General features: G+C 44.8%; 2 protein-coding genes across 2 annotated transcripts in view; one reads left to right on the top strand and one right to left on the bottom strand.

Moving 5' to 3' along the window:
* RAVER2 (ribonucleoprotein, PTB binding 2) overlaps window positions 1-2,098 on the top strand; it is a 68,836-nt gene extending 66,738 nt beyond the window's left edge. Inside the window, exon 15 of the mRNA XM_089687943.1 lies at window positions 1,636-2,098. Coding sequence (XP_089544069.1) covers window positions 1,636-1,770 — 135 coding nt within the window. The 3' untranslated portion in view covers window positions 1,771-2,098. The remainder of the gene's footprint in view (window positions 1-1,635) is intronic.
* Window positions 2,099-5,152: 3,054 nt separating this feature from the next.
* Window positions 5,153-27,868, bottom strand: part of JAK1 (Janus kinase 1) — a 180,937-nt gene continuing 158,221 nt past the window's right edge. The window contains exons 20-25 of the mRNA XM_089687961.1: window positions 24,204-24,396; window positions 21,170-21,294; window positions 16,748-16,920; window positions 12,521-12,638; window positions 10,950-11,060; window positions 5,153-9,157 (exon numbers count right to left, since the gene is read on the bottom strand). Of these exons, the coding sequence (XP_089544087.1) occupies window positions 9,056-9,157; window positions 10,950-11,060; window positions 12,521-12,638; window positions 16,748-16,920; window positions 21,170-21,294; window positions 24,204-24,396 (822 nt within the window). The 3' untranslated portion in view covers window positions 5,153-9,055. The remainder of the gene's footprint in view (window positions 9,158-10,949; window positions 11,061-12,520; window positions 12,639-16,747; window positions 16,921-21,169; window positions 21,295-24,203; window positions 24,397-27,868) is intronic.

Genomic DNA, 27,868 nt, shown 5'->3' with positions numbered 1-27,868 from the left:
GACACATAGGATAACATAAAGGGCCATTTGGAAGCAGTAAAAAAAAAAAATGCCTGATGCCTCTAAAAGTGGCTGCAAAAACGCCCTGCGTGCATATGAGGCCTTACTGGAAGAAATTTGGATGTATAGAGCAAACTCTGCCCTGGATGTCAAGTGTGATAGGTATTCCTTATTATTTATTTAAATTTAATTTTTTAGTCATTTGCTGTTTAGGACTGGTTCTCTGAGAACTGTAGGTAACATTTTTAGGTAATTATTTATAGGGTTCCTTTAGGGTGGATTCTGTATGTGTGACCTTCCTCTGCATCTTTCTTATTGGCAAACTGGACAATCTATTTTCCCAAACATGAGGCTAGGTTCACACTGTAGCAGGTTTCGGCCTGTTTCCCGCAAAAAAAAAAGAAAAATTCTTGCACCATTTTGAAAAATGCTTTTAAACCGTGCAGTTCCCCTGCGGTTCCTGCAAACACGCTGCAAGTTTAAATTTCTGAGGCTGCTATTAAGAATGAATGCGCCTCTACAGAGCAGCGCATTTTGGCTGTGGGTGGGGGAACAGCTGCGATACCCACAATTTTGTGAGCCTAGCCTAAGAGTGTTCCATGTGCTTCCTCTACCCCTCTGCCTGCATTGTATCTGTGTCCTCTCTTCTGTATCCACATTGTACTGATGAAGTTTCATGTACAGACTCTTCCCCACCCGACCATTCATTTCACAGTCATTTCTCATTCTTTGTACGCAGCAATGACTGCATTTATAGGGGTAGAGTGCATCAGAGTGACGCATGTAACGCACATCGATATTTACTGGGCTAAATCCCACGTGCTCTAAACTGTAGCGTGCTGTACATTCATAATAAGAACCATCCTACACTCCATTCTGTTCATAGTCTTGTATACCCCAGGGGCAGGCAACATACGGCACTCTAGCTGCGGTGAAACTACAAATTCCATCATGGGACTGACTCCTGGAGGCAGTCTTGCAGAGCTCTGAAGGTTGCCACACCTGCCTTCTCAGTTCTCCCCTGCTGTACTGCAGAACACCTCCCCCCTATATTATTGTGATTAAAACCCCGGTAGCACTGGGTGTGACTTGGCATGCGGTTTGCAAATCGCATGCCTAGTCGCACCCTATTGTCTGCAATTACAGCAGACTTGGTCAGAGCTCCCCTTATTTCTATAGTAGTACATGCACTGCTTTTGGTGTGATTTGCATAGATATCTGTGTCAGATTTCTTACAAATTGCACCTGAAATCGGCATCTCACCCGACTTTGAAATCGTGCTATTTACAGTGAAGTTGCGGTTTCAAAGTCATGTTTGATGTGACGGGGGGGAGGGTGCGGGTAAAAGATGTTTTCTGTATTCCAGCAGGGCTGTATTCATTGCTTGGTATTTCAGTGCTGCAGAGGCTGAGTTGTCAGCTCACAACAGGAAGCAATACTTTTTTTTTTTTTTTTTTTTTTAAAGAGACAAAACATTGGGAAATGTGTATATAATATTCAGGAGGTTTACTGAATTGTTTTTCCCAGACATGCACTTTAACACACCATGAGTTTCAGGTGGCCCTTGGAACTCATTGTGGTGAAATATCACTTTCATGAATGAATATCTTCATATTTTGTTTTCATTTGTTCTAGACGATAAGCACTGAGAAAAGGCCATACATTCTCTCCAGCCCAGAGGTCGGCAGCATCGGATACACACAGCAATACACTCCGACATCTGGGGACAGCTACGCTGACTCTTATGTTAAGAGGAAAAAGGTTTATTAATCTTTTTATCTTTGTATGTCCCAAACCATCACACACCCAAAGATGCGCAACCTGGGTTCTCGTGTCTCTGAAAGCCATCTAGTCTGGCGCTGAGTCAGTTGTATTTGCCTAAAAAAAAAAAAAAAAATCTAAGGTCACTCAGGCTGAATTGTTATATGAAACGTTCACAATCTTCCTGAAGATTTTTAGATATTTTCTACCCTTAGCTGTGTCTTGGTTGAATAACTATTTGGTTTCAATTGTTATATTCTTGCTATGGCCTGCACACATTTCAGTTTCTTTTGTAAATATCAAGCAATAAAAAGAAAAAATAGTAGGTCTACTTTTATATTTGGTCCAGGTGGTCTCTGTTAATGTGCAGATTTGGGAACGAATGAAAGATGTCTACATTAAAGAAGTGTGCTGTGAGCAGGGGCAGACTGACCATTTGGAAACTAGGGCACTGCCCGAGGGCCCGGGGTCAGTAGGGGGCCCCATGAGATGCCCCTGGTACCTTTTTCATAGACTTTTTGGAGTTTGGGCAAGGACACAGGGGCCCCATGATCCCCTATTGCCCGGGGGCCCCATGAGTTGTCAGTCTGCCCCTGGCTGTGAGCTACACATAAGGAAAAGTAAAGCCGATTTATTTTTAACGGAATGAACTTCATACAACTGTATTACCATAAAAAGACATTAAATTGGTTGTAAAGGCTGAAGGTTTGTTTTTACTTTCATGCACTCTGTGCCTGAAGGTAAAAAAAAAAAAAAAAAAACCTTCTGTGTGCTCCCTCTCCGATCCAGCAACTCACCTGAGCCTCCTCTCCGATCCAGCAATGTGCATGGGAGCCATGGCTGTCCTGGGTCTCTCTCTCTCCTCATTGGGAGCAATTGGCTCCCACTGCTTTCAATCACAGCCGATGAGAGAGCAGAGGCAGGGCCAAGCCGCAGCTTTATGTGCCCTATAGAGCAGGGCTTGGGAGCGAGAATACATCAGTGCCCCCATAGCATGCAGCTTGCTGAAGGAGGAGCTAGGAGTGCTGGCAGGGGGCCCGAGAAGAACCAGAACTGATCTGTGCAAAAACCACTGCCCACAGCAGGTAGTGAGACATATTTACATTTTTTTTTTTTTTTAATATCACTTTAGCAGTCCAAGTTTTACCTCTACCCTACAAATGTTCAACGTGAGCCCCATTGGTGATATGACCGATGTCAGATAGTACTCTAGTTCTGTCCAGACTAGTGCCAGTGTGTCCTCGGATATTGATTCCACCTAATCGGTGATGTCATCTCAGGTTGTTTAGGTCCTGTGGCATGGGGGGGGGGGTGCGCACATATACCAAAACCTTAGTTTACCCCCAAGGAAAGAAGTTGCAGGGTGTTAGGTCTGGTGATGGAGTAACATTAATTAATTGTTTTTGTTGGCTGTTTACCATTGCTGTCGTGCAAAAATAAAAACGTATAGTGAGTGACAACAATGGTAAAACGATAACCATCTGTCGTGTCACCACCGGGGCTCACATCACACATTTGTAATGCAGAGGTGAAACTTTGACAGTTAATGTGTCTTGGGTTGTGCTAGGTTCAATCCATTCTGACTAAATTAACTTCACTTTTGCACCATTCTTTTTGGATCCCATGAGCATTAATACGGAGTTTGCTGTCATTACAGCTATTGAAGCCTCCATTTTTCTAGGAAGGCTTTCCACAATTGCATCCGAGGGCATTTGTGTATTTACCAAAAACAGCATTTGTGAGGTCACTTACTGATGTTGGATGCATAGGACCTGGCTCTAAGGGCTCATGTACACGGGGCGTTTGGAGAAAACTTCTGAATGATGGAAAATGACTGCTGGAAAATGTAGGTTAAAAAATGCCAGTAAGCGTTTGCCTACTGCATTTATATTTAGAAGCATTTTTAAAAGAACCTCAGGAGACCTTCCCAAATGCACTGAAAAATAGTAAAAAATAACTATTTCAGACATTTTGATAGAAATAGAACAGAAGCAGAATGTGTGGAGATGACCTGTCTTTTCTGGTTGTATTCACTATGGATCCCATCATGAGTATAATGCGGCGCGTTCTACCATTGTTTCCTTTATGCGAAACCTGGAACTGGCTGTGCTGGTGTACCGGGTCCATTTGAATACATGGAAAACGCTTTGCATACATTTGATGAAAAAAAGCATCTGGATATGGACCAGTTAAAAAGCGCTGCTAAACACAAATGCTTATAAATGCAGTTAACCATGTTTACAAGCGTTTGGAACGCCAGTAAAATCTACTCCTGAATGCAAGTTTGGTGTGTTAAAAAAAAAAAAAAAACCCTATAAACACAACTGCCTGTAAATGATGTGTACATGGACACACAGGAAAACTAAGGAGAGTTCAGGGGCTACTGGGGGGAAAAAAAAAACCCACTGAACAGCTCCTAAATGTCAGTTTCAGCTGCAGTATACATGAGCCCTTATTCAGTGTTCCAGTTCAGAGATAAGGTTGAGGTCAGGGCCCTGTGCAGATTACAAGTCCACACCACACTCCTCCAACCAGTTCTTTGTGCACACAGCCAGCTCCAGATTCAGGTTTCTTCCCCAAACTGTTACCACGAGATAACACAAGTAAATTTACCCCCTGGTGTATGTGCGATTTGTTAGATGTCCACAAGTTTTTGGCTAAGTGTATATGTGCAATGCTGCCCTCCTACAAAGCAGCAATTATTTATTTATTTCAGGTACTTATATTGCACTGTCAATTTACGCAGCGCTTTACATATATATTGTACAATCACATCAGTCCCTAACCCTCAAGGGGCGTACAATCTAAGGTCCCTAACTCACATTCATACATACACATACTAGGGACAATTTAGACAGGAGCCAATTAACCTACCAGCATAGGAGTGTGGGAGGAAACCTACACAGGCACAGGGAGAACATGCAAACTCTAGGCAGGTGGTACCGTGGTTGGGATTTAAACAGACGACGGGAGTACTGGCAGGCGGAAGTGCTAACCATTTAGCCACTGTGCTAAACTTACACCAAGTGGGGATCTTTTCTCTGTGTTCTCTTCAAACCACAACATGTGGTATTATGTGCAGATTTTTTCTGTGTGTATGCAGTTTTTTGGGTAGGAGGAAAAAAAACACTGACATGACATCAATGCTGTGCTGTCGACATGGCCCATAACTGACATGCATGAAACCGGATGTCTCTACAAGTGAAATCTGCCCAGTTTTCATGCATGTATAGTGTGAACGAGGCCTGAACGTAGCGGCTATACTGCGGCATGATTGGCCGTACTCTCCAACCCCAGCACAAAGGTTAAAATGTGCTTCCCTGAAAACAAAAAGGGACAAGTAAGATTTCTACCTGCGGGTTCAGCTTAGAATATAAGAATGAGACAGGTATGGTGTTAATTATATTTTATTTATAGAAATAGTAACAAAGTGCTTATGTTCACATTAAAATGTCAAAAAAAATGTAAATGCGAGAAAAAGGAAACTATTTTATCCTGTCATGCAACACCTCCCACCATAACATGTATACATAACTGGCAGCTGTATCCTGAGAAAAAGTGGAGGCGATTATCCATAACTCATTCAATGGCAGCCAGCATATTTTTAGAGCAGCAGAAAAATCTGATTAATCTTTATTGGTACACCCCCAGTTTTCCTTTTTCTTCAACATCCCTCATGTTAATATGTACAGAGACGAGTGGTGGGTTAATTAACAGCTACCACAGACATACAAAATCAGAAGGAACAAGAATCTTTGGTAACTCTATGGCTCAGAGTGCTGCTGAATGACAACTACCCTAACAGCTTGTAAGTGACCTGCCTCTTGCTTTTCTTTTTAATTATAAAAAGGGAGTCATTTAAAAAGGAGAGAACACAACATTCTCATAGTATTACTCCTTTGGCCCCCATTACGCAGCTCATTCATGAAATGCAGTCTATACTATACAGCCTGGGGTGCTCCAGAGTTCCTTGCTTACTGCAGGAGAGAATACAGTCACATGGCTGACAGCAATCACCCCCATTCAGTCATTAGTGCACCACACCAGCTGTACATACTGCACCTTTTATGAAGGCTAAAGTTTGTTTTTACTTTTGTGTATTCTATGTATGAAGGTAAAAAAAAAAAACCTTCGGTGTGTTACTCCCCCTAATACTTACCTGACCCCCATTTTGATCTAGCACTGTGGATGGCAGCAGCCACTCCTGGGTCTTTCTCCTCATTTGCTGAAATACAGCAGCAGGAGCCATTGGGTCCCACTGTTGTCAATCACAGACAGTGGGGGGCCGAGCCTCCCCCGCCCCCCCGTCAATCACGGATGGGGGGGGAGGCCGAGCCTCCCACTGCTGTCAATCACAGACAGTGGGGGGGGGAGGCTGAGCCTTGCGCAGTGTGTCTCATGGACATACAACTGGGAAAGAAGAACAGAAGAGTGCCCCCAAAGCAAGCAGCTTGCTATGAGGGCACTTAGAAGGCAGGGGCCATGAGAAGAGGATCATGCTGCTCTGTGTAAAATGATTACACAGAGTAGGTAGGGTTTTTTTTTTTAAATATCACTTTAAAGCAGAGTTCTACTCACAATATAAAAAAAAATAAAAGTCAGCAGCTACAAAAACTGTAGCTGCTGACTTTTTTTTTTTCTTTTCAAACAGCCGTTCATCTATCCCAGGGTCCTGCAGTGTCCTCCCCGCAGCCCGTTTCACCAGCCATCTGGTGTTCCAGGCGTCAGCAGCTTTAGTGTGGCAACCTGGCTGAGACAGCATGCGGCTTCACAGCCGGGTGGCCACTGCGAATGTGCAAGTAGTGTTGCACTTTCTGAATGGCCCTGTAGCCCTCTGGGACATATATCAGAAGACTACGGGGAGGGAAGGTAGGAGGACAGCTTCTGCTTGTGATCTGGGTACCTGCTCCCCAAAGCCAGTCCTTAATGGGGAACGGGGGTGCAGTCTTTAAAGCGGAACTGCCCCTTTTGGGTGGAGTTCCACTTTAAGCAGCAATATAACTGCTAAGGCCATAGGAGTCAGCCCAACACAACTGCCTGGAAAAGAATCCTACTTGCTAGTAAAATCTTAGTTTGAAAGACACAGGAGTTTATTTAGTAAAGGCAGACAGACTGTTCCCTTTGTAAAGGAAATGTCTTCAGGAGCCCAGTGAATGAGCGGAGGCTTTACTGCCTTCCATTATGTAATCACGTGCAAGCAAAAATAGTGAATGTGATAAAGCCTGATGTTGGAAAGGGAGGAGAAATCAAAACTGCATCATGCAGCTGCACTTGCAAAGTGAACAGAGTATTTGTTGGAAACCAGACTCCATGGAGTTCATTGATTAAAAGACAAATACCCATACACACCCCAAGCATCTGCCAAACCTATGCAGCAGCACAAGTCTGGATCTTGCATGATTTTAGCCACCTTCATGTGCTGTGAATGTGGGACAGGTTAGAATAACATGGATGCAGCTAGAACCAATCTATATGAGGACAGACATCCTGGGGCCTATACTGGTATAGCCCTTATGGGTAAGTAGTTATAGCCGCCCCACCTGTATAGTTTAGCTGAGAAGCCTTTCACCTGCTGCAGGGCTAGGATAAAAGGGGGTGGGACTTCTGCAAAGCCCATCAGCTGCTGCAGGGCTAGGATAAAAGGAGGTGGGACTTCTGCAAAGCCCTTCAGCTGCTGCAGGGCTAGGATAAAAGGGGGTGGGACTTCTGCAAAACCCATCAGCTGCTGCAGGGCTAGAATAAAAGGGGGTGGGACTTCTGCAAAACCCATCAGCTGCTGCAGGGCTAGGATAAAAGGGGGTGGGACTTCTGCAAAGCCCATCAGCTGCTGCAGGCCTACGATAAAAGGGGGTGGGACTTCTGCAAAGCCCATCAGCTGCTGCAGGCCTACGATAAAAGGGGGTGGGACTTCTGCAAAGCCCATCAGCTGCTGCAGGCCTACGATAAAAGGGGGTGGGACTTCTGCAAAGCCCATCAGCTGCTGCAGGGCTACGATAAAAGGGGGTGGGACTTCTGCAAAGCCTCACCTGCTGCAGGGCTACGATAAAAGGGGGTGGGACTTCTGCAAAGCCCCTCACCTGCTGCAGTGCTAAGATAAAAGGGGGTGGGACTTCTGCAAAGCCCCTCACCTGCTGCAGGGCTAAGATAAAAGGGGGTGGGACTTCTGCAAAGCCCCTCACCTGCTGCAGGGCTATGAAAAAAGGGGGTAGGATTTCACGATACAGCAGCAAAATATTACCAATTATACAATATCCATATCTATGGTGGAAGGGATTTTACTGGGTCTGATCTTTATTTGGAGTAAAGAATATGACCATTTGTAGAAGGTGTATTCACAGCCCAGTGTAAGCAAAGTGCGTAATCTGGTTGCCACAGAAAATAACAATTTTTCTTCAAATGTTACAAGCCAGGTTTTTTTTTTTTTTTTTTTCCCCCAACTTCAAATAAATTGTTAGGTTGGCTTATACTTTAGCTAGCAGGCTTTGTGTCACCCTTTACAAACGTCTACAGACTATAACAGGCTGGGTACACCTTATTAAATTGGTTAGCCCCTCTGCCATTGCAGCCAAACCCAAAATAACTGGGTTGTCAATCTTAACCTGCTTCAGGAAACTTAATTGAAAGCCAAAGAAAGCTGCATCTGGTTTAACACCTTAACCGTGTGTTTTTATGTACAATTGAAAATCGGTAAAAAGCAGGTTTATAAAAAAAAAAAAAAAAAAAAAAAAAAAGGAGGGGCGATAAGCTACAAAGACAAAAACGTAACACTTAGATGGATTTTACAGAGATTCCGAGGGAAAACCGGGAAAGTAAAAACATCTGTCTGTACATGTATACATCTGATGGCATTGGACTTGACCCTTAAAACTTTCAAAGTTCCCTTCTAAATGTGTCCGATAATCAATTATGCATAATTACTTACTGTAAACTGCATTACTTTTTTTTTTTTTTTTTTTTAAAGTCTGTTATAAGAAATCCACATTGAGATACAAGTCTTCACAAAATGCTTTTAGGCTCAGGACCAGACTGGGTGGGGGGGGGGGGGGAGATGGTGTTAATGTCCTCTTGTTCCCCCCTTTCCTTTAGTCATTTTATTAGAGCAAGGAAGAACAGTGTTTAGTCTTTCCCCCCCTCTGTCCTGCGGGGTGGTCACACAAGATCCTCCCCAGGTTTGCAGTGTGGTCCACAGTTGCAGAGAGGAAGATCGGTGCCCTGGCTAGAAGTGGAACATCTTCTATGTCTCTGTGGAAGCAGCTGAGAGTTCTGTCCTTTGGAGACTCTCTCCAATGTGTGGTTATATTTTACCGACGAGATCTGTAAAGCCACGGATCAGGTCCTGGAAGGTTGCTCTGCTTGAAGGATTCTGGTCCCAACACCTTAGCAACAGCTGATAGACCTGCAAGTGAGACACAAAGTGACAGGTCAGCCCCATACCCATGGTTAGGGGAGGCACCACTCTACTTAGGAGGAGGAGTGCTTCATTACTGGTAGTGGCGCACCAAAATGAAAATTCTGGTACCGAAAATTCAGAATGCATGGGGCTGAAAACCAAACCAAAACGTCTGCATGTGTGGGGGTAGGGAGGCTCTTTTTTTTTTTTCTTTCTTTCATGTATTTTTTTTTTTTTTTAACTTATGATTTTATTGCAATCACATAGGGGATCAAATGTCCCCTATGTGACAGCACAGTGGTGGGCAACTGCAGCCCTCCAGCTGTCAAGGAACTACATGTCCCATGAGGCATTAAAAGGCTGACAGTTGCATCATGACTCAGGCATGATGGGACTTTTAGTTCCACAACAGCTGGAGGGCCACAGTTTGCCCACCCCCTGTGATAGCATAGGAGTGACAGGCCATCTTTATAGGGGGAGCAGGGTGTGCAAGGAGGGGGCAGGAGAGGAGCAGTGTATACAGAGAGGCTCCCTGCCTCCCTCACTGGCTGTCACTATATGTCAGTGCCAGTTTTTAAATGCAGGTTTTTTGTTTTTCTTCACCATTTTAGCTTGGGAAAGAAACTAAAAATAAACTTTAGTTCTTTTAGCTGGGGGGGAAGTGGCAGCTGATTCTCTGAGCTATAGTGAAGGAAAAAAATAAAATAAAAAAAAAAAGTAATTGCATTTAAAAACCGGTACTGACATATAGTGACAGCCAGTCACTGTATACACTGCTCCTCTCCTGCCTTTCTCCTCCCCCCTCACATCTGCAGTACGCACAGTCCCCTGTATCGGCTGCAGTACGCACAGTCCCCTGTATCGGCTGCAGTACGCACAGTCCCCTGTATCGGCTGCATTTTTCCTATCGGCCGCAAATAGCTCTATCGGCATTTTGCAGATATGGGTTGGTGGCCAAAATTTCAGTGCATCCCTACTGGTAAGTTCGGTCACTAAAGAGGTTTTTTTTTTTTTTTTTTTTTTTGGGGGGGGGGGGAGGGGCACTAAACATCAGCTTTAAAGCCAAACTCTGGGTTTCATTTCACCTTAAACAGTTTGTTTGGGTCAAGCGGACTCAAACTAACTATCCATTACTAAGAAGTATGACCACTGTTAGAACCGTAACTATATGTAGCATCTACTACAAAGTATAAAGAGCTGTGTTCAGGGGACTTCTATCCCCATCCCTGCAACAAAGTCGAGTCAGGCTGAGCACTGTTCAGCCATTCACAGGAGGCTTTGTATTTTTATGAATGAATGTACGGCTTTTCTTGGATTGGCTGAGATGGAGATTGTGATGTCATCCTGCCTCTCCACCTAAACCAGTCCAAGGAAGCCATGTATTCAATTCATAAAAATTCAAAGCGTCCTGTGAATGACTGAACAGGAGTACTACCCATTTCTCTCATATAGCTATGAAGCAGGACATAACTTCTTTCCCTTCTATACCTAGCAGCAGCAAGAAACTGTATAGAAAGGAGTAGAATTTGTGGTCTGTGTCCTGCCGAGAGATTTACCCTCATATGCTGCCTCTGGGACATCTTAGGAAGGGAAAATTCCACCCACTTCACAACAGGTGTCGCAATTGTAAGATGTTTTGGTGACCATAAAATGCTGAATTTTCTGACTCTTCATAACATGAATACCCCAATAAAAATTAAAAAAAACTCCACACAACCCCGCCACCCCCAATAAAAATTTTTAATAAGGATTTCACTTAAAAACATTTTAAAGCAAGAAGTGTAGCCGAGCTTTGTACCTCATTGGGGCAATTGGCAGGGTTAGGCAGACGCTTTCCTTCTTCCAACACACGCACAAGTCGGGTCACAGTCATCTGCCCTTGGGTGGGTCCGATCATTTTGAGGAACATCTAACACGGGGGAAACGGAAATATAGTTACAAAAACTTGTGATTTGAGAGAACACAGACCTGGCCACCAGCTTGGCGCGCCCCCTCTCCCTAGGGTGTGGCTTTATATCTTGGGCTGCACCTACTAGCATCCTCCTGCAGGTGGTGCCATCAAACCCATCCATCATGAAGATCGGGCTGTGTTCTTCAATGAACTCAGAGAATAGGATTTTACAAATGAGTACAAAGATCCCATTTTTTTGCTTCACTAAAACTTCAGGGCATCTTGGACAAGCTCGCTACTTTGGTAAAATGTATTAAGAGTCACCTGGGAAGGTGACATCAAGGTGCCATCAGGCTTTAAACAGCTCCTGCAAGTTATAGAAGCACTTTTCAATTGGTGAAACTATTTTTTTCTCTGCATTCAGCTTGGGTTCACGCTGATGCGGAATTCGCAGTGTTTTCTGTGCAAATTCCGCACCACGTTCAATCAAACCGCTGCGGGTGTGTATGTGAACACCCCCCCAAACTCTGCAAAACACACTGCGATGTGCAGAATTGGAACGCGTAGGTGTGAATACCCATGCGATCCAATTCTAATGCGGACCAAAAAAAGGGTCCTGCACCTTTTTGGTGCGGAGCGATCTAAGCCATATGAAATGTATGGATCCAATCGCGCACACAATTCGCATGTGATTTGCAGAGGAATGCGGTGTGGTTCCTGTGCGAATCACATGTGATATACTGCACAAGTGTGAACCCAGGCTAAAGGTTTTAAAAAAACAAAAAACTTTAACCTGCAGCCCCCTAAATACTCAGCACTGTGCCCATCTGCAGCAGCTCATCCCCCCTCTCCTGGTTCTCACAGGCTTGGCTGGCAGCAATGGAAGCCATTGGCTCCTGCTGCTGTCAGGCAAAATCTGTCAGCAGAGGGAGGGGCTGATCTTGGCTGTGTTTTTGAATAGACCCAAACTGCCCAGCTCGGTGGTGAGCCTGCACAAGTGTCCACCATAGGAAGGAGCTTCCTATGGTGGGCACTCAGCGGAGAGGAGGAGCCAGGTGTGCTGGTGGGGGACCCCAAAAGAGGAAGATCGGGGGCTGCTCTGTGCAACACTCAAGACTTTCCCAACTCATAGGGGCACTGTAACATTTACTGTCCAGATGTCTTCAGCATTCTCACAGTCACCACAAATATTTTAGCTTTTAAGATCAGCTTCATTTAGTGACCATAATGTAGGTTTTTGTTTTTTTCCAGGAAAATGCTGCACACTATGGCCCATAGATGGAGCTGACAATCATAGTAGATGATCAGATTACAACCAATTCAGCAACGTTTGTGGTTCCCGGGTGAATGCTCAAGACATTCGCACAGTGACTATTTTATACATAGACCCCCCAAGTCTCAATTTACAAACGTTTGTAATGACTTTAGCCTTCGTTTAGTCAGATGGTTAAACCATGAAGAGTATAGATTGACGTTACCGTCATTGGGCTGTGCTCAGAATTGCAGTAGGTCAGGACTTCGTATAACGTCACTCCAAACGACCAGACGTCTGAGGCGATGTAGAACTTACAGTGCAGCAAACACTCTGGAGCGTACCTGGAACACAAGACACAATAATTGTACCGGATGCCCAATATATACTGGGGCCACACCAACACCCCAAATCTGTAAGATTCCTACACATTGGTCTATGAAGTACATCAGAGCAGAGGTGTGCAGGATGTGAACCAAAACCTCCAAAAATCAGTTTTTGGGGTCCTCAGAGGTGTGATCGTTAAATAATATCTCAATGACGTGTCTGCATAATAAGCTCCGTATCTGCCACCCCTCTCTGCCAATCCCTCCACTGGCCTCCATTCAGTGTCCTACACCCCTCTCTGCCAATCCCTCCACTGGCCTCCATTCAGTGTCCTCCACCCCTCTCTGCCAATCCCTCCAATGGCCTCCATTCAGTGTCCTCCACCCCTCTCTGCCAATCCCTCCACTGGTCTCCATTCAGTGTCCTCCACCCCTCTCTGCCAATCCCTCCACTGGCCTCCATTCAGTGTCCTACACCCCTCTCTGCCAATCCCTCCACTGGCCTCCATTCAGTGTCCTCCACCCCTCTCTGCCAATCCCTCCAATGGCCTCCATTCAGTGTCCTCCACCCCTCTCTGCCAATCCCTCCACTGGTCTCCATTCAGTGTCCTCCACCCCTCTCTGCCAATCCCTCCACTGGCCTCCACCCCTCTCTGCCAATCCCTCTACTGGCCTGCATTCAGTGTCCTCCACCCCTCTCTGTCAATCCCTCCACTGGCTTCCACTCAGTGTCCTCCACCCCTCTCTGCCAATCCCTCCACTGGCCTCCGCTCAGTGTCCTCCACCCCTCTCTGCCAATCCCTCCACTGGCCTCCGCTCAGTGTCCTCCACCCCTCTCTGCCAATCCCTCCACTGGCCTCCGCTCAGTGTCCTCCACCCCTCTCTGCCAATCCCTCCACTGGCTTCCCATTGCCCAACAGATAAAATTCAAAACATTAATAGCATATAAAACCATTTATAACTCCACCCCCAATTACATCACCAATCTTGTCTCCAAATATCACCCAAACCGTCCTCTCTGCTTCTCCCATCACCTCCTGCTCTCTTGCTCCCTTGTCTCCTCCTCCCATACTCGTCTCCAGAGCCTCTACCATCCTCTGGAACTCTCTACCCCAATCTATCAGACTATCGCCTACTCTGCTCACTTTTAGGCGATCTCTGAAATCCTCTCTCTTCAGGGAAGCCTATCCTGCCTTCATCTAATAACGGAATCTTCTACTCCTCCTACCAGTCCATCCCCCACAGTTACTACCTTTTGTACCACTAGCCCCTCCCTCTTCGATTGAAAGCTCCCAGGATCAGGGCCCTCCTATCCCTCTTGTATTGAACTGTATTGTTGCTGTATTGTCTCCTGTTATATTGTAAAGCGCTGAGCAAACTGTTGGCGCGATATAAATCCTATATAATAATAATAAGTACTAGGCACTCCAGATCAAAAAAAAAAGGCAATCAAATGCTGTCTCAACAAGGAACTACAAGCCTCAGCATGCCCTGACAGCAATGAGACTTACTGGACAGTCACTTCTTACAGGTCAGTGCCAGGTAGTATTTTCAGGTCAGCAATGGCAGTCTACGCGTTTCTCCCAGTATAATTTTCTCCACTGAAATAGACTATCTGACCAAGTTTGCGATGTCTCTGGGGAAGATGTACTTTACTGGCTGCCTGCACTCCATCATATGTAAAATCAAACACTGAACACGCTCTGTCTGAACACAGCTACAGCAGAGCAGTTGACAAATTATCTTTTTAAAGTACAACAAAGGCTGCTGCATGACAGTCTATACCAGTACCCAATCCAGTTACCATGTGATGCATAAGCTTTATAAAGTAAAACAAAAAAACTCCCTTTATTTTTCCTGACTGAGTCAAATATTCATTGTGTCTCACGCGCGCCACCTCCAAGGCACTGCACCTCACATTGGAAGGGTTTCAGAGTGCTACCTGCAGCAGTCAGGACTAGGCATGCCCATGTGCTGATGGACATGCTACAGGCTTGTGAATCAGCGATCTGCTGAGAGCCTGCTCCTCAACAGCCCAGTGCTCCAGTGAGTGCAGGGGGGTGGGTGTTGTGTGTTCGGGGGGCAGATCAGACAGCAGTGACTGACAGTCACTGCTCTCTGCTCACAGTGGTGGTGCGAACTCAGCAGTCATGTGATCGCTAAGCTCGCACTCTGAGCCAGCAGAGGACATATGCAGTAGCCACCTAGGTTATAATTTTGGGGGGAAAATATCCCTCCAAACTAATTGAACGAGCTGGAGATAGAATCTGGTGCAGCTGTGCATGGTAGCCATTCAGCTTCTGAGTGCCCCAGTTTTAGTAAATCTCCCCATAAGTGTCATTTCTGTCTGCTGCCTGGTTCCTCTGCTATAAGCACAAATCCCTTCTGAACAGTTTTCATGACACCAAGAGAAAAAGTATGAAGGGAGAGCACAGCCTGTGATTGACAGCCTCAGCTCTGTTCTTGGGTGAAGGAGGGGTGTGTGTCCCTTCCCTCCAATCAGCGCTCACTGAGCTCTATAGAATGTAACTTCAGCTCCCTGCCTTCTGCTTTTTGAAAGCTCAGAAACGCTGTATAAATTATGCACTTTGAATGGATGTAGCAAGGAGAAGGCAACAGATAAACAAGTACAACTTAGGTGATCTAGAGATGATACAAATCCTCCTACATGAGGCCAGTCACTTCACTGGTATAGGTAAGAGTTTACAACCAAGCCGACCTTCACCTCTCAGAGAAACTAAGGCTCTGTGCACAGCTGCTACCCTTCACAATTTCAGTCCGCACTTTTTTTGGTTCTTTTAGTTTTTGTTTTGTTTTTTTTTTAACTCCTTGATGCCGATGTAACGCAAATATGCGGCCTCACAGAATTGGGCTTTTTTACGTGGGGCCGTATATTTGCGTACCTGTCTTTGTGCTGGCGCTCTCCCAGCACAGACCGAGGTGTCACTGGGAGCACCAGTTCCCGTTCTAACGAGCGGGACCCCCGATTCCGGGTCACATGATCGCTGTGATGGCCTCTGATTGCCTAACAGTGATTAGTCACTGTACAGCCCCGCCCCCTTGTTTTTTTTCTCTCTCTAAGAATGGAGGAGAGAGATACATTGTATCTCTTGAACTCCCGGCATAGAGGGGAAAAAATGTTTGTAAAAAAAACCCCCAAAAATAAAAAAAATATTAAAAAAATAAAAGAAAAAATGCCAAGACCAAGGTTTGATCTAGTTCAGTGCCAGGGTAAGTGTTTGGGTCAGGGTCAAGGTCAAAGGTCGGGATTTAAAAAAAAAAAATGGTGTGTTTTAGGTAAAAAAACAAAACTTCGATTTATTGTTTCTGGGCAGTACTTCGGGTCCAAACAACAAATAACATACATATATAGTATCTCTGCGATCGTCAAGAGCTGGAAAATTTATTTTGGGTTGTTCTTTGGTGGTAGGTTATGGTAGTAACAAACACAAGGCTAAATTTAAAAAAAAATTTTTTTTTTTTTTACTATTTTGGGCCAGTTTTCCTTTGATAATAAGAATAATAAAAAAAAAAAAAATCAGGAGATATCCATTACTATTTACCACCAAATGAAAGCCCAATTTGTCCTGAAAAAAAACAAATGCGGTATAATTCACCTGGATGTACAAGTAGTTGTGATGATATGTACAGTTTTACTAACACATGTCAACGTTGCAAAATTCTGCTTAGGCATTTAGATTCGTTTTACCATTAGGCGTGAAGGGGTTAACTTTAGTCCTAGCCCCACCCACTGCCATTTGTCCCTGCTGTTTCAGCCTTCTGGGAATACATGTCACATATCCCAGGAACCTGAAGAAGTAGAGACTCACAGCATTTGGTGGACATCATCAGGGGCCAGCTGCATGAACCCGGAAGAGGCAGCTGGCCCAGGATGGGGGTGCGGGACACAGGCTGCTGCACATAGGCAGATTGCAGCAGGACAATGCCGGATCCACTGCGCAGGTGAGTATCTGGAGTCCACAGCACTGCATAACAGGTAATTGGGGGCTAAGGAAAAAAAAAATTTAAAAATCAGAGGAGTAACTAGTTCCTTGCTGCAGCACATACGTTTAATGGGAGGTCATACTTCTACTTTGAACATAAGAGGGATGCCAAGGGACTCTTACCAGAACACGGGACTGTCCAGGTCGTCTTTCACCGTGTAATACTCCTTGTCCGTCTCAATGGCTTTGGTTAAACCAAAGTCGCCTATTTTCACCCGATGCTCATTTTCTACTAGAACATTTCTGGCAGCGAGATCCCGATGGACGTACTGACGTGATCCCAGGTAATCCATCCCCTGAGCGACAGAAGGAAGGGGTGAGGTGTAAAGATTTGGGAAGACACACAATGAGACATTGCACATGGTCCAGCTTCACTGGGAGAATGTCATAGGAAGCGATCATTTCTAGCGGTGGATCACCTGCATCATTTATGGTCCCACCTGATTCATCATAACAAGGCGTCACTAATCACACCTGCAGCCATTCCTGTCTATTTGGAACCAATTCAATTATCCAACACGTGGCAAAACGCCACAACAGGCATACGGGTGACCACATCTGACATACGGGTGACCACATCTGAAAGACCGTCTGGGGGTTATTTACTAAAACTGGAGAGTGCAGAAATTGGCGTAGCTCTGCTAAGAAACCAATCGGCTTCCAGGTTTTATTGTCAAAGCTTAACCCCCGGTTCACATCTATGCGGGCCACGTTTTGCACGGGCACGAGAGCCCATTAATTTGAATAGACTCTTGTGCCCGTGACACACGGGGAAGAAGTCCCTGCACTACTTTGGAAAACGCAGCCGAGGTTCCCAGTACAGTTGCGTTTTCCACTGCAGGCGGTGTGCCATTAGAACTAATGGCCCCCACCCGCGGGTCCGCATTTCTCTGTGCGGGCGGTGCGGCTGCACGGATTTTCATGCCGATCCGCAGTGGCACCACCCGCACAGATGTGAACCGGGGGTCATTGAGCAAGTTGAAGTTAGAAGCTGATTGGCCGCCGTGCACAGCTGCACCAGATTCTGAGTGCTCCAGTTTTAGTAAATCCCTTCCTCTGGTGCCCAATGACTACATTCTAAAATGCCAGAAGCTTAAGTGCATTTTTATTTTTTGCAGCTATTTATATGGCGCAGACAGTGCTTAACATATTGGACATTTACATCAGATTGTAAGCTCCCAGGATCAGGGCCCTCCTGTCCCTCTTGTATTGAACTGTATTGTTGCTGAGCAGACTGTGGGCGCTATAAATCCTGTATAATAATAATAATAATTCCTCCTACCAGTCCATCCCCCACAGTTATTACCTTTTGTACCACTAGCCCCTCCCCCTTAGATTGTAAGCTCCCAGGATCAGGGCCCTCCTATCCCTCTTGTATTGAACTGTATTGTTGCTGTATTGTCTCCCATTATATTGTAAAGCGCTGAGCAAACTGTTGGCGCTACATAAATCCTGTATAATAATAATCAGTCCCTGCCCTCAAGGAGCTTACAAGCGAAGGTCCCTACCTCACATACATACAAGGGCCAATTTAGACAGAAGCTAAATATCCTATCAGCAAGTCTCTGGCATGTCATACACATTATTCAAACTTTCAAAACTGCTCGATTCCCCCCAAAGCACAGTCAGCATTGGGGGAATCCCTCCCACAGCGCTATTGTGTTTTGTTGGTGGGGAGTCTTATCTGGTCACCAGCAGCAATCATTGTATCCTGTCGGCAGATTACTTAAAAACCCCATGCATGCACAAGGAGAACTTGCAAATCAGTGTCCTGGTCAGGATTTGAACCTATGACCCCAGGACTGCAAAGCAGAAGTACCAACTACTAAGACACTATGCCACCCATTATAGCGGAGTTCCACCTGAAATAAAAAAAAAGCAGCTACAAAAACTGTAGCTGCTGAATCTTAAAATACAGACACTTACCTGTCCCTCGGTCCAGCGGTGTCCTCACCACGGCTGGTTTCACCAGACGTCTTCTCTTCCTGGTGCCGGCATCTTCAGTATGGGCACCCGGCTGTGACAGCTTGTGGCTGCGTTTTGTGAATGGCCCCGTAGTCTTCTGGGACCTGTCACGTGTTCCAGAAGACTACGGGGAGGACAACTTCTACTTCTGATCGCCTAGGTGATCCTAGCGGAAGTGGGAGCAGGTACCTGTCAAATTCGGCTCCCTCCCTCCCTGCTCCCTAAAGGTGCCAATCCTTAACAGGGTGCGGGGGACAAACACTTAAAGCGAACTTCCCCTTTTGGGTGGAGCTCCGCTTTAAGGTTCTTTGCTATCCAGAAAAGGCTCTTCTGTGCTCCCCTCTGAGAGCCCTCACTAGTCGCACTTATTTGTGATTGCTTTCAACAAAACTTTACAATAGTTTAATAGTGCTGACAAGTTCTGTAGTATCAGACCTGTATCTCAGCGAGATAGATCTTAGTGAACCCGTGTCCATGGAAGGTAGAGCAATGCGTTGGTGATTCCATCAGCAGCATATACCTTCTTTTTGCTTTGCCACCACTTTGTGTAGGTGTCAGGAGTGAAGAAAATACCTGCTTTCAGGTGCTGAAGGGGGCATTTGTGTTAAAAAGCAGTTTGATTCTGTCTTCCCTGATCCTCCCCTTCTTATGCTATGCCCAATCCATCTACTGATAGAACAGAGCCTTGGGGGCAAGCTGCAGATGCTCAGTTTGGTGTGTATTGCTAAAGATTTTTGCATGTGATCAGCACAGGGCCAATCAGCGCTGTCCAGCCAGAGAGTCAGGGGTCCTGCAGCCTCATTGGACAAACAAGGGAGACTGAAAACTCCTCCTACAAGCTTTAACCTGTGCTCAGCTGGACACTGATAGAAATCACAAGACTGCTATATACTGCTGATGAGAAAAGGTATTTATCAGTTTATATTTACTAAAATGATTGCATTTCCATGTTGTGTGTACTGTGGGAGACCAGATATAGTGAATGCAGGGTCCGGGGAGAGCGGATATAGTGAATGCAGGGTCCGGGGAGAGCGGATATAGTGAATGCAGGGTCCGGGGAGAGCGGATATAGTGAATGCAGGGTCCGGGGAGAGCGGCTATAGTGAATGCAGGGTCCGGGGAGACCGGATATAGTGAATGCAGGGTCCGGGGAGAGCGGATATAGTGAATGCAGGGTCCGGGGAGAGCGGATATAGTGAATGCAGGGTCCGGGGAGAGCGGATATAGTGAATGCAGGGTCCAGGGAGACCGGATATAGTGAATGCAGGGTCCGGGGAGACCGGATATAGTGAATGCAGGGTCCGGGGAGAGCGGATATAGTGAATGCAGGGTCCAGGGAGACCGGATATAGTGAATGCAGGGTCCGGGGAGACCGGATATAGTGAATGCAGGGTCCAGGGAGACCGGATACAGTGTTTTGCAGCGCACTGGTTAAAGCTTGTAGGAGGGGTTTTCTTTCTGCTTTAGGAGGATGCAGAACCCCTGATCTCTGTCTGAACAGTGCTGATTGGCTCAGAAGAAAAAAAAAAAAACCTCTAGCAATACACACCAAAATGAGCAAGTGCAGAGTGTCTCCACTCGATATGTCCTATCAGGAGATAAGAGGAACTGGAAAAAGGGGAGGATCATAGAAGTCAGGATCAAATAGCCTTTTCACACAATGCAGAGGATTAACCCCTTAGGTCCCACAGTGAGTATAACCAGCATGCTTTCCTGCATATACAGACTGATGTTACTGCTGTGGGTTTAGTAACACTGAGAACAAACCTACAGAAGCCATGTTGTTTGTATCCCCGGGACTGCCTGTATTTTGCAATACTAATGTAATGTGTTTACTGCGGAGTGAGCAGAGCTGCAAGTGAATGTCCTCCAATGTTTTGAGGGGAAAGCTTTGCAACCTGTTTCTTTGCCCCACAAGTCTTTCAAAGCCCATTATGATCAGAAATCTGTAACTATAGCACAAGAGAGTCCAAGCTTTTCAAGCCAGCTATAGATGGATCGAATCTCAGTCAGTTCAGCAGGGACCGGGACGGACTGACCATTGGGGAACTCAGGCACTGCCCAAGGACCCGGAGTCAGTAGGGGGCCCCATGAGATGTCCCTGGTACCTTTCATAGGCTTTTTTGGGTGTGGTTTGCGTGTGGGCGAGGACACAGGGGCCCCATGATCCCCTATTGTCCGGGGGCCCCATGAGTTGTCAGTCCGCCCCTGGCAGGGACTGGTCAAAATTCGATCCATGTATGGGCAGGATGATTGTACCAAAGCTGATCCATTGATGGATGGATGGATGAAGCTAAGAACAATCATTGTGTTCTTTTGACAGGGATGGCACTACACAACCCCCTACCGGGAAACCACAATGGCTCCACAGAAGGGATTCCCCCATCAACACTGTTGATAGGGGAATTGAGCGATTTTCTTACCTGCAGATGCAGGAAAGAAAACCGTATAATCTATGGCCTGCCTTGGGTTTGGTATATGAGCCTCTGTAGCCAATACAGGAGCATGCGAATCATCACATTCCGCTGGCCATAAAACAATGAAATAAAGAGCAAACTACTGTGAAGTAGGTGAATGTACCTGTGCAATCTGAATGGCGTACTGCAACTGCTGCTTGAGATTGATCTTGTTCACATTCCTCGGTAAATATTCCTTGAGACTCCCCGATGGCAGATACTCCATAATTAGTTTAATGCCGCTGCCTCCTGCGAACAGAACAATCCCAACACATGAACAAGCAGAGCAACAAACGGAGAGCTGGACTGCAAATGGTACAAATTCCTTTTATATGGCTACAAATATTCACTAATGACACCGCTCCAGGCGGACTCCATGCAGCCACTGGCCTCGGGTGCTCTACTTTCTGTGATCTGTCTCCTCCCCTCAAGTCATGTGATGTTCAAGATGCAAACTGCTGTTTTTTTTTTTTAATCTTGAAAAAAAAAAAGCAAGCAAGGGTCATTTAGATACATCCTTCACCTGTCTGGACGAAACGCGTCAGCTGGTAGTGTCACATCAGACAATGAAAGATGTTTGAATGACTACGCTTGTTCTTTCATTTCCTTGCCTGCTGGTAAAGCATATTGTGAGAGGAAAAGATGGCTGAGGTGTGCAGCTCGAACTTTACATGTCCTGTTATATGGCCGATTAACCACTTCCAGTCCGGACACTTTCACCCCCTTCCTGTCCAGGCCAATTTTCAGCTTTCAGCGCTATCACACTTTGAATGACAATTGCGCGGTCATGCAACATTGTACCCATATGAAATTTTTAGCGTTTTTTTTTTGAGACAAAAAGCTTTATTTTGGTGGTATTTATTCACTACTGGGATTTTTTTTTTGCTATATAAATGAAAAAGTCCAAAAATTTAGAATTTCTTATAAAATTTTGCAAATAATCTTCCTTCATAAATCTTGGCCAAAATGTATTCCGTTATCTTTTTAGTAAAAAAAAAAAAAAAATCTTCACCCCCCCCCCCCCACAAGCAGTACAGTGTCACTATGGTGACACTGTACTGCTAGGGTGACAGTATGTGTAAAAAAAAAAAAAAAATGTGAAAAATATTTTAAAAAAATTATAATTTTTGGTGTTCTAAACTAATACCAAAAATTATAATTTTAAATGTTTTTTACATTTTTTTTTTATATATATATTTGTTTTTACACATACTGTCACCCTAGCAGTACAGTGTCACCATAGTGACGCTAACTGCTTGTGGGGGGGTGAATTTTTTTTTTTTTTTTACACCGATTGCTTTTACACCCATAAAGGCTGTTAAAGCAATCATTTCTCCTCTCTGGCTGCAATTCTGCTCTCACTTCTGACATCATTGCTTACTACGTGTGAAATCTGTGAATGATCACCCAGGTCACATGGTACAAGGTTATTCACAACAGCCTTGTACCATGTGACAAGCTGTGACCAATCACAGCTCACACGTAGTAAGCAATGATGTCAGAAGTGACATCTTGCTTACTATTCATGTGATCACTGATTGGCCAATCAGTGATCACATGTAAAGTAGTAAGCACATGATCGGGACCTCACACAGAGGTCCCGTACAACGATCGGTGTCCCGCTGTGTCCTCCGAACACAGTGGGCACTGGATCGCGGTGCTGCACGCTTCCAGGGAGCGCATGCAAGCAGGGAGGACGTTTATAAATGGCCACCCACCCCTGCACTGCTTCTGTCTGGCTGTTTATATACATGGGCCGGACGGGAAGTGGTTAAACAGGACCTTTACTATTCAACTTTTCTTCCTTACAAAAAATTGCTTCATTCCCCATCTAGGGACAAAACCAGATCATTTTTTCACAAATGCTTTCAAGTGCGATGTTACTCACAAAAATTAACCCCTTAATACCAGCACCTCCCGGCCCTTTAAGGGGTTTCTTTAGGATCATGTGACTGCCATGACTGGCTATCACAGTGGTCACATGACCGGAAAGCTCCCGATTCCAAGTAGTGATCGGTTTTCCGTTAGGTGCTGGGAGCCCACTGTCGGCACGGGTTTGTTTACATTTTGGCACGCATATTTGCAAACTCTCGGCGTGAAGAGGTCCTGCTAGTTTGCTTCAGGCCGGCCCCTTTTGCATATAGCATAGCTATGTATAGGTATAGGTATAGCTATGTAAAACATTATGCCTGTACTGTGTAAAATCCAGTAATACACCGTCTCACCCTGCTCTGCACATGCTCAGTTGCTCTCTGTTTTTCGGCACTGTGCCAAATTTATAGAGGCCAGTCTACTGACAGCCTAAAGATTTACTGCTGCTCGGGGGCTCTGGGCTTCAGCAAGATGGCAGCCTCCAGCAAGAAGAAACAAGAGTAATACTGGAGACAAATTACAGCGCACACAAATTTGGTAGCACTATTATTAATATGGAAGGTATGTTCCTGGCTAAAGAACATTATTTTTTTACCAGCAGACTCAGTGCAATCTACAGCATATTGCACGTGTTGTTTCAGGTCATGTCATCAGGGGGGCGCTGTAAGGATCTGGAAGTGACAGCCGGCCCGCTGCTAACCCAAGAGGAGAAGATGGTGGGGTGGGATCTGGAGTGTCACCAGACTTTTTCTTTTCTCCAAATTTTTTACTCTTTTTGTTTATAGCACAAAAAAAAAAAAAAATAAACACCACCAGTAGTGATTAAATACCACCAAAAGAAAGCTCTATTTGTGTGAAAAAAATGATACAAATGTCATATGGGTACAGTGTTTCATGACCACGCTATTGTCATTCAAAGTGTGACAGCGCTGAAAGCTGAAAATTGGCCTGGGCAGGAAGGGGGTATAAGTGCCCGGTAGGCGAGGGATTAAAAGAAACTCATCATGAGAGATATATGAACTTCCATTGCTGGCCTCTTTTTGAAATGCTGGCTGCCTCAGTTCAGTCTACCAATTCATGGACACAAAAGTCAGAGCTACAGTATTTCATTTGAGTTTGCCACGACTGGGGCAGAATGAACAAACTGGGAAGTCCAGCAGTGAGAGGAGACCGTACGGCACAGACGTTTTACCATTGAAGTGCCACATACAAAAGCCAAAAGGGAGAGCGAAGCCCCCCCCCCCCCCCCTTCTCATCTGCCCTCCCAAAGCTACAGGAGAGCTTACCATCCTCAGCACAGATCCCCTTGTACTTCACAATATTTTCATGGTAGAGATTGCGCAGAATTTGGATTTCTTTATTCAGGTCAGCTATGTGAGTCCCTCCTGTTCCAGGCTTCAGCGACTTGACCGCCACCAACTCCCCGGTGTTGTCACCTTCTGGGTCATACCTGCACAGCTCCACTTTACCAAAGTGACCCTGCAGACAACAGACATGAGATGAGACTCCCAGAAACACATGTCCAGGAAAACAAGAGACGCAGAAAACAGCCAACGGCATACAGCAATTAATACGGCTTCACTGCTCAGATGCTGTAACATATATTGCTGGGTTGCAGTTTGCAGGTCTTCGTATATGTGAAACAGCCTGTCCTTTATACAGGTAACAAAATGAGATTAGCAGCACTCCTTTTAAGAGACTGCTTCTAATCTCAGCTTGTTACCTGTATGAAAGACACCTGGTAGCCAGAAATCCTGTTGAATGATAGGAGATCAAATACTTATTTCCCTCATGAACATGCAGATCAGTCATCATTTGTTAGACATTTCTTTTGAATTTGTTGCTATTCTGTCTTCTCAGTGTTACAATACACCGAGCATTCGATTTTTAGACCGATCATTTCTTTGTGAGTGGGCAAACATTCAAAATAAAATCAGCAGGGGAGCAAATACTTATTTCCTTCACTATATATATATATTTATTTTTATTTAATTTATTTATTTATAATAAATTATAATTAGTTATATTGGTCCAGCTTGGCCAGTGTACATATGCACATACCATACCTGGCCAATCTCCTTGGAAGCTGGGAATTGCTGTAGTAGACTCCGCTGCTGCAGTGATCTCCTCTACCTTCTGGGTCCCGTGCTGAGCCGCTGCCATGCTGCATTCTGAACACAGGAGATCAGCCGCTCAGCGTCGGCACCATTCAGAGAATACTTTGCATTTTCAAATGAAAGGAAAGCGTTCTGATTGGACAAGGTGGAGCTGGGACAGTGATATCTTGAACTCCACCTCATCCAATTATTGAATGCTTTAATGCCGAGAAACCGCATATATGCATCCCAAATACGCGCCCCCAGCACAGTTACCAGAAGGAACCGGAAAGCTCCCAACGCCTACCTGCGATTGGGAACTTTCCAATCATGTGACCGCTGTGTCAGCCAATCACAGCGGTCACATGACCGAAATTGCCTGCCTCCGCCTCCCGGCATTTAGAAGCTCTTAAAGGGCCTGGACGCAGCTCCTGGGAAGGCATTAATTTAGATAATGCTAAATGTTCTCTGGAAGGTATCCATACTGAGAAGCCAACCTCCTGTGTTCACAAAGCATCAGACTGGAAGCTCAGCACAGGACCCAGTGGTTAATATTCATCGCTACTCCAGCGACGTTTCCTATTAGTACAGCTGCTTATATAGAACTGACAATTTACGCAGCGCTTTACATATATATTGTACATTCACATCAGTCCCTGCGATGATTCCTTCAGTGATTTCCAGCTTCCAGGGGCATCGGCCAGGTATGGAATATGCATGCCTACACTGGGCCAAACTGGACCAAGGTAACTATGTATAAAATATTCATACCTGCAACTCATATTTATAAACCTCTCCTTTCATTTAAACACCATGAAAACAATAAAAGACTTGTATAAATATACAAAAATAAATCAGTGATGAACCATGTTGCATCAATAGGCATAGAATAAACTGTTCTGTGATTTCTAGAACCTTTTCTGCGATCGTCCAGTAGGTGGCCTCCTTGCACAAATCTCTCCTGCACTGAAGAGCCATCCAACCCAAAGAGTGGATATTATAACTCAAAGCCCCTCCCCTCCCAGCACGCAATCACTCCCCCGGGGCACTGACAGAATCTCTGCAATGAGGATGCTACAGCGGAATGAAGGCAAAGTGCATAAGCAAGATTCAGCCTGATGGGAAATAGAAAAATAACTTGCAGCCTGGAGTTCAATGGTCCAAGGTCAGAACTGGGAAGTGCACATGACAACTGTGCACGTCCCAGGAGTTTCAAAATCTTCTTCAATAAATAAATTCACTGATAATTCTGTTTACACGTTTCTGTTTCATCCCACAATTTAACACTGCACTGCCTGGGTTTACTCCATACAATGTATGAGGTGATTAGGTCATCAATGAGCTAGTTGGGGGCCCGTTCACACTCTGCTACACAAATGTAGGTGCCACAGTGCGTTACATAATTAGTCTGGCTGAAAAAAGACAAAAGTCCATCCAGTTCAATCATTAACCAAAAAAAAAAAAAGTTATAATCCTACACCCACAGTTGATCCAGAGGAAGACAAAAAACCCCAAAAAACGTATTTCAACTTAAACCAGCAAAAAACCCACAAAGCAGTATAAATAACCCAGCCCATAAATAATATTAATAAATGTCAAAAATAGAGAAATGGGAAAGAGATATGAGAAGAAAGATAGAGGAGGAGGAACAGAGGAAAATGCTTACACTAATTCACGATAATATTAGTATTCGGGAAGTAGAAATAAATTATAAGTGTTTGAATAGATGGCACATTACCCCTAACGTGGAAAACAAGATGAATATGGAAATTTCACGGATGTGTTGGAGAGGTTGTGGAGAGGTGGGCACGTGGTATCATGTGTGGTGGGAGTGTCCAGAGATACAGGTGTTCTGGCGGAGGATAGTTTATTTGATAGGGAAAATCACTAGGATTAAAATAGGATTGGATCCAGAATTATGTCTCCTCCATATCTCAGAGCTCTCAGTGAAGGCATATGACAGTTCGGGGATATGGTATTATCTGACCGCAGCAAAAAGTCTGATTCCCAGGTTTTGGAAGAAAAGAGAGGTGCCAACTGAAGAGGATTGGAGGGGTAGAGTAAATCAGATCTCAGAGACAGAAAAATTGTTCTATATGCATGAGGACAAGATGGAGTTGTATAATAAAAAATGGAAAGGCTGGGAAGAATACAGAGAAAAGGAAAAATATATGATGAGATAATTTTCCAGGAAGAGATTCAGAAACGGGTTTAGGAACAACAGAATTACATGGATTTAATATGAGAAGAGAAAAGGTGGGTGGAGTATGGGGGGGGAGGAGGGAGGGGCTAAGAGGACAGGGGGGGGGAGGATCTCGGGCGAGATAACAAGTTTAATAGAAATGATGAAATGTTTTGTATATGTTCTGAAAAATCAATAAATATTTATAAAAAAAAAAAATAATAAATGTCAAAAATCAAAATACATTGTGACACAAAAAATAATAAAGTGATTTAAATAAAATCTGAAAAAAAGTCTAGTGACAAATTCAAAAAACAGTCCCGTGACAAAACTGTATTTTCATTGGATTTTTCTGTGCCAATAATACCTCCACTATCCACCAGTGCAAAACCAACATGAACCGCACTCACCAGATATTTGGTGAGTAAAGCGCCTTTCAGGGATATTAAGGGCTCCTGGACCCCCTTTTTTATAACCTCCAAATATTGCCTCCTCTAAGACATAGAAACCTCCTCCGGTTACTCCTCTCACCGAATCCACCAAAAATCAGGAAGAAGAAAAAAGACCATAGCGTGATACCGTTATAAATTCCAATCTCAAAAGAATTTTAACCAGACCACTCACATGTTAGTAGATATTAACCAGTATTTTATTGAAGCAAACCGATCGTTCT

The sequence above is a fragment of the Staurois parvus genome, unplaced genomic scaffold (genome assembly GCF_062004578.1).
Source record: "Staurois parvus isolate SC_StPar_1 unplaced genomic scaffold, SC_StPar_1.0 ptg000441l, whole genome shotgun sequence".
Classification (NCBI taxonomy): domain Eukaryota; kingdom Metazoa; phylum Chordata; class Amphibia; order Anura; family Ranidae; genus Staurois; species Staurois parvus.
Note: the sequence above shows the minus strand (reverse complement) of the source record. Positions and strands in the feature narration are given on the sequence as shown.